The 7,700-nt window shown below is 40.9% G+C and overlaps 1 protein-coding gene across 1 annotated transcript; it reads right to left on the reverse strand.

Annotated features, from left to right (window-relative positions):
- Nucleotides 1-908: 908 nt before the first annotated feature.
- LOC109827481 (60S acidic ribosomal protein P0-1-like) lies at nt 909-1,355 on the reverse strand. Its single transcript, XM_020394489.1, has one exon. The coding sequence runs from the start codon at nt 1,353-1,355 to the stop codon at nt 909-911; it is 447 nt and encodes a 148-aa protein (XP_020250078.1).
- Nucleotides 1,356-7,700: the final 6,345 nt, after the last annotated feature.

A 7,700-nucleotide genomic window follows, 5' to 3' on the forward strand; every position in this document is an offset into this window, starting at 1 on the left:
ATTGTGAGCTGCGTTACTTTGACTCTGGAACGTGGCCATTTGATTTCACTTCTGGAATGCAGAGATGAGTTCTGCATCTTAGACTGAAGAGATTATTGATTTGTAATCTCATTTGTCAGAGCGTTACAAAAATTAGCATTTTGTAATTTTTGCTTTAGCTCCTTGAACTGCGAAAGCCGTCAGATTGTAATTCTCGCTGTTGATTGTGAAGACTACTGAATTAAAGCTTTTATCGGTCGTTGTGAAGGTCGTCAAATTATAACTTTCTCGATCTACATAAAAAACTTCTAATTGTAGCCTTTATTTGTTGATATGAAAGACATTTGACTGTAACCTTTATTGTCGAGTTGTCGATGCAGAGGTTATTAGATTGTAACTTCTATCATTAGTGTTTAATGGGGATCAGCTATCTGTAGTAATTTTTTAGACAGCCTACAAAATCCCCTCCAAAGTTTTTAAAAGTTCGCGGTTGACTGGAATAAAATTTTGGAATACTTTGGATACTAAATTAGTTTGAGATATGTTGTTGAATGACAATTCACTATATCTGCTTTGAGAGTATTATGGACTTGATTGTAGAAATTTGTTGTATATCGTAATTCTGCTTCCTGTATTTAGCATCTTTTTCGCTAGTTTCCTTGAGATCTCCTTTGGATAAGATTAAATTCACACTCTCGACAAACACGTAGAAGTAGTTAAGGTGGTTCTGATCTCCTTAAACCAAACAATGTAACTTTTGAGTCTTGACGATAATAAACTTAGTCAAACAAGCTAAAGCCCAAGTCATCATTATTAAATCATTAGTAGGATCGACTTTTTCCTTTTCTTTGGCAACATGAATAACATCATTCTCAGCCAATGTAATAGGGGCGATAGCAACGATGAATTTGTTTGGATCATTGAGATACTCATTCACCTTGTATGAGGGTGTATTCAGTGTTGACAGCAAAAGCAATAACGTTCTTAGAGGCATCGACAAACATGTGGGGCGTAGCTGCAAGAATTAGATAAGAGAGTGCCAAAGACAGCAAAGCAACCATAGAAACACCAGCTACAAACTTATCAATAAGATCATCCTCAATGAGGTTGAGCACCTCTGGGTTGAAGATAGATCCGATGTCACTTACAGAGAGAACCACAAGCCCAAGTTTGGCAAGGAGGACAACTTTATTGGAACACACTTTGTCTCCTTTCTTGATCAGCTCAACTGGGATAATGATTTCAACAATATCCTTGTTAATTTTGGTTGGAATGTTAAGCCATTTGAAATGATGAGTTGCATGAAGGATCGAGCTTGACGATGTCAGCGATATTAATTTTAATTTCTTCTCAGCTTTCATCATCTTGATGGTCATTGCTAGTTTCTCTATACAATAACTTTAATGGCAGTGTCAGCTCAACATGGGAGTTAACTCGAAAACTCAACGTTTGAAGGCTAAAATACATGTTTTCACCTTGCATTTAGGAAACTAAAACACATAGTTTTTAAACTTTGCGTTCAGAAAATGAAACGCATGATTTAACCTTGCGTCTAGCAGATGAAACGCAGGATTTAACCTTGCGTTTAGCAGATGAAACGTAGGATTTAACCTTGCATTTAGCAGTCCAACCGACTCACAATGGGTGAGATTTTTGCCTAAAATCCCGCTCCGATTCGACAGCTTCAGCTGTCTATAAAATAGACCGCCAAAGGTCAAATTAAAAGTCATTCGACTTTCCTATTCTTCTCGGGCGAATGTAATGAAACTTTTCGTTTTCCTCTCCAGCGACTCCTGTTCATCTTCTTCGGCGAACCCAACGAATATTTTTCATTTCAATATCTAGTGACTCCTGTTCCTCTTCTTCAACAAAATTGAGATGGGTTCCAAGAAGAGAACCGTTTCCAAATCGAAGATTGCCCTTTCTCAGGGTATACCGTCAGCTAAGACTGCTGATGATGCTCAGGCGACCGTGTCGCCACCACAGGCTCCTTCAATCAATGGTAGGCTTGGGCAATTTTAACTTGTTTCGACAAATTTCATACCATTAACACTATGTGAAAACTCATGTTCCGCCAATAAAATTAGATATTATCCTTAGTGTTTCTTAATTTAGAACGCAGGTCTAGATCTTACGTTTGGAATTTAGAACACGGGTTGAGCACCTGTGTTTTCCATTTAGAACGCGGTTTTGGAACCTGTTTTTCGAAGTTACAATGCAAGTCTGGAACCTGTGTTTTGAAATTACAACGTAGGTCTGGACTCTGCGTTTTGAAATTAGGTATTTTCAGACTTATCATTAGTTTCACACTAGCTGGTTGTTTCTTCACTTTGTAGTGCACTATTTCAGCGAGCTTCTTTCCTTCAATCATTACTTCAGTCATGCAGGAGGTGCAGAGAAGAATAAACTCTTCAGTTTCCGTTTAGAGTATCCCATATTCCAAGATACTAACAAAGAAAGGACCAAACTTATCACCCAAGCTTCTCCTGAAATTCTCAGATCTCTGGTTACAAATGCCAAGTTTGAGACAACTGAGCGTAAAGTTTTAAAGAAACCAGCCTTCCTTTTCAAAGATTCTGTTGACATGGACCCTAAGTGAATGTTTGAAGGGAATTACAAGTGGTTGTGGATTGTCGATGATCGTCACCTTTTCCTGCTAAATATGGAGCGGATGTGGTCGATCTCTTACTATCAATGTGCTTTTGTTCCGCGATCTATGAATAGGGATCTTGTCCAGGAACATGGTAATGTTGCTTCTGGACATCTTACTCATCGCAGTGTTCAACCGGCTGGCTTCAATTACTTTATGCCTTTGAAGCCTGGTTCAGTTAAGAAGGAGCATCCTGTTGGTGAGCATGCTAAACTGACAAACACGTTCATCAGCAAATTTATCTCTATGCAGGGAGAGTTCCCCCACTCAAGACTTTAGAGCTCCGACATGGGTTCATTCTAGAGAGACAAAATGGTGGGTTCGGATGGTAAATTTCATCCTAGAGGAATTGGAAGAGTCCCTTAGGATCTCTGACCTGAGAACCCCAATATTGGTCACTCGATACGGGATTTCTCTAAACTATAGTGGCCTTTTCGCCATGTTGGAGTTCTACAACCCTCATAGCGGCACCTTTTTCACTCCTGTTGGTGAATTAGGTTTTGCACTCCATGAGATGTTTGAGGTCTCAAGGCTATCATTTGGGGAATTGCCCTACGAAGAGTTTGTTCCTGGTAGCAAAGAGTTGGAAATTTTGAAAAATGGTACTCCGGCAATCTATGACACCTATTAGGAGTTAATGTGTCATTTCCAAATATGTGCACAGACTATTGGTAAGCAAGCGAGTGGTGTCAAACAAGGATAATGGGCTGAGTATCTCTTTCAAAACTTGTATGATAAGGACACATAAGTAACTTGCTTAGCTGCCAGCACACTGGAAGAAATTCATGAGCGTATCAATGATGCAACCTCCCACTACACTTGTGAGGTAGAGGAAGATGTTTTCCTGATGTACATTATGTTTGAAAGTTTTCACTATCACGAGATCCCGATTTCTAACATGGCCTTGTTTGCTAGTTTTCTCACTCTTTGGTTGAAACGTTGTGTAGTACCAACCAGGCCTATAGATGCCATTACAGTTAAAGTATTATATCTAGCTGTTCTTCTGGCTTATGGGCGACCTCTAAACTTCTTGTCAGCTATGGTATGTTGTTTGCAGAGTGGCCTTTGGGAGTTATCCTCTGAATTTATCGCAGTCAGGAAAGTGGAATCAGGTGGAAAGATCATTATCTAGACTCCTACCCCTCGGGTGCCGATGCCATATATTTACCTGGTGGCTTGGTTTGTGCTTCATTTTCCTTCCCTGATGTCGACTCCTGCATCGAATAATACTTCAACCCCTATTGTCCAGCAATTAGAGACTGCTCGATGGGTTGGTTGGTACCAAGTTAAGTTCCGGGAGATATTGAGACGGGATTTTAACTATGTGATAGCTTATAGCTTTTCCACTTTTGAAGGCGATGCATATGGGGAAATGCATCGGGATACTCCGGGGCTTAACTCTTTTACCACCCTTAGCAGAGGCGCTTTCTGGTGGCTTATAAACATCCGTCCGGGCTACCTTGTCTTTCGGCAAGGGAAGAAGTGCTTTATTAAACCATATCAGCCTTATCGCTTCTTCTGGCATTTCAGCTATGACCAGATTTATGTCGGAAACCCTAATCCAGCACTTGCATATACAAGTAATGTGTACGAAGGGGCAAGAGCCCGGTACTATTCAGTGGCAGGCTGCACAGGGGCAACATTTAAATTGCCAAACAAAGTGCCCAATGCCCACACTTCTTTGAGATTTTGTACTTTGTATCAGGTTGCTTCACAAATCCCCGAGTACAAAATTTATACCTCTTGCTTAAAAGCTATTCGAAAATGGTACGATGCTGAGAGGAGTTCTAAAAAGTCTTGCACCAGGGGGTTAGCGAGTACTTATCATATGAGGAAGTGATTGCCGAGGAAAAGAAGCAGCCGACACAAGAAGGAGTTCAAGAAGAAGAACACAGGGTATCTGAAACCCACGAGATGGAACCTTCAAGAGTGGAAACTCGTAGCCAGAAGGCAAAGGGGAAAAGAACCCTTGATCCAACTGAAGAGGGTGAGTATGAGAAGCGAGTTCGTCGCAAGTTAACACTCGATTCCCATGCCTCCAAACTCATGCAAGATGCTCGTAAAGCGTGGCATGCGGAGGAAGAAGGACGAGAGTCGACTGCTATGGAGCTCTCGCATCAGTCTGGGCTTCCTTTAGTTGTCCCAGTTCTAGGAAGTCCTGCCTCTTCGGTTCATTCACCGGATGAAGAAGGTAGGGATGAATCACTTATAGGGGATGCAGAATCCTTCCCACTAATGGATCCCATTGAATTAACAATCCCGGGTCAAGCTTCAGGTGTTGTTTCTTCAATCACAGAGGATACACAAGAAGGAATCGAGCCTGCAACAACTCAAACTGAAGAGGCTGGGTCTCCTGTAAACGAACCTATAGTGACTAAACTTGAAAAGCTTAGCGAAAGTCAATCTCTCTCTGCTTCAGCATTAATGCCACCTATAGGAGATACAAGTCATAGCTCGACAATGGGAATCATGGCTAAACCGTATGCGGTCGCGAGTTCACCTGAATCTTTGGCAGCAGGTGATGAGGAGGCTGTAGATTATGATTTCCTTTTGCATGACAATGTTGGTGATGATGAAGATGATGATAGTGGTCATGACGGTGAGGATCTCGGTGATTGGGATGTCCCACCACCGTCCTCTTCTGACAAGGTGTCGGCTTATGCCCCTCTTTCTCCCGTTGGTTAGTATTGTCCACTTTGAATTTTCTGGCACTTTTTTTTGTAACTAACTGGTTTCATATGTAGGATTTCTGACTCATGCAACTGAAGGGACCCTTGTTATGACTTCTTCACTAGAACGACAGGCGATGACAATTCCTCTTCCGGAACAAGCACAGATAATGACAACTCCTTCACCAGAGAAATCTTCCCCGTTAACGATTTCTTTCAAACCTGTGGTGACTGAGAGCACACCAAGTTTAGCTCAGGCAGGAGTGCTCATGGCTCTCCCTTCAAGTTCTTCACAATTGGACATCGTAACTCCTTCTCTGGCCGCCACGTCGAAATCGTCGGCTCACTTCCTGCTTAGCTCTATGACTTCGGGAACCTTGGTGCTACCTCCAATTGCTTCATCAAGTCCGGTAGGTGATCCCGTCTTGCTTGAGCTCTCCCTTGGTCTTTTTAAAGGGGCGGTAAAGAAAGTGATCGAGGTCGTCATTACCGGTCAGAATACATTTGAGTCTTTCACACCTCTCTTAATGAGTAGCTTGAACAGCATCAAATGTGTGGGTGATGCTCGTTATGTTGAACATTGATCAAAGGCCACCTCTCGCTTGGAAACAAAGCTAAAGGCCTTAGAAGAACTGGGACATGTAGATGTTCAAGCTCAAATTGCATCCACCTATGCTAATTTACAAGCTGAAGTGACACATCAACGTGAAGTCATTCATAAGGGTTTAATTGAGAAGGAGCTCGAAGTTGCACGTTCGCAGGAGATATACACCCAAAAGCAAAATGAGCTAACAATTTCAACCACTACTCTAGAAGTTGCTCGAGCGATGATCATTCATACCGAGGAGGCCATTGCTCAACTGTAAGCGGAATTGGCTCGACAAAAGGCTCAATTTGCTCAAGAGGAAGCCATTGTGACCGAGCTCAACTTCAAGAATGCAGAAACTCTCGTAAATTATTGTTAAAAAACGTAGGTCCTTGAGGAGGCTAAGAAAGAAGCTGTTGTTGCGGTGCTAGATGAGGACGAGCTCTGGAGGAGGGCTGAGATGATGGTGTGAGCCGCTCACGAGGAGAAGCTCTCAGATATCAAATCCCAACTCTCATCTTTTAGTCTGATAGGCCCATAAACTGAACTTTGTATCATTCTTTTAACAAGAACAACATTATCTTGTATCACTTCCTTTTGAATAAAAAAATGATACTATCTTGGCTTTTCATTGTTTCTTTTGCATGTCATTTTCTGACATGGAACAATAAACTACCTGAAAAATACCAAAGGTGTAACATGAATACCCCCACAAAGCAAGATTTAACATTTTTCTTTATTATCATTTAAGCTAATTCTAGAAAATTTCAATCTGTTAGGGATATTATGAACACTTGTTACTCACATGCAAAATAATAACAAGTTAAAAAGAGGGTTTTGACTGTCAGAGGTATATCATAACAATGATTTGTGGACTTATCATCCTGTTGAAGAGGATTGATAAGTGATTTTGATTGTCAGAGGTAAGATATTAACGTGACGAAAATTTATTACGGTCGAAGCAACTTTGAGGACCTTTTGCTTTATCAAAGAGAGTCGATAGGTTGATTGTCAGAGGTGTGGTATTAACGTGATCATAATTTGTTGTGATCAGAGCAACTTTGAGAACCTATCGTTCTATTGAAGAGAGTCGATAAGTTGATTGTCAGAGGTGTGTTATTAACGTGACAGGAATATATTACGGTCAGAGCAACTTTGAGGACCTATCGCTCTATTGAAGAGAGTCGATAAGTTGATTGTCAGAGGTATGCTATTAACGTGATAAGAATATGTTGTGGTTGGGGCAACTTTGAAGACCTATCGCCCTATTGACCAGAGTCGATAAGTTAAAAATGTTACGATCAGGGTAACTTTGAGGACTCATCACTCTATTGGAGAGAGTCGATAAGTTAAAAATGTTGTGATCAGGGCAACTTTGAGGACTTATCGCTCTATTGGAGAGAGTCGAAAAGTTGATTATTAGAGGTGTTATATTAACATGATAGGAAAATGTTCATATGACTTGAACATGATTTTAGGGACTTAGCGTCTCGCTGGGGAGAATTGCCAAGGGATATATCATCAGGGTGATGAATTTTGATACTCGTGATTTGAACAAGATTTTGAAACTTATCATTCTACTGAAGAGAGCTAATAAATTGATTATAATTTGAGCAATTTTGGGGACTTATCATTCTATCGATGAGAATCGATAAGCTGATTTTGACAGAGGAATTGTTGTCACATCGGAGGTGATGCAAGTTGAATCCAAACTCTGTAGGGATGATGGTTGTCGTAAGTGTAATGTTAATTTGACGAAAGTAAAGAATTTTGCTAGTTAAACTGGCTTTGACTTTGTTGAAGTTGTACAGAGGTT

Source organism: Asparagus officinalis, unplaced genomic scaffold, assembly GCF_001876935.1.
Source record: "Asparagus officinalis unplaced genomic scaffold, Aspof.V1 AsparagusV1_Un244, whole genome shotgun sequence".
NCBI lineage: Eukaryota > Viridiplantae > Streptophyta > Magnoliopsida > Asparagales > Asparagaceae > Asparagus > Asparagus officinalis.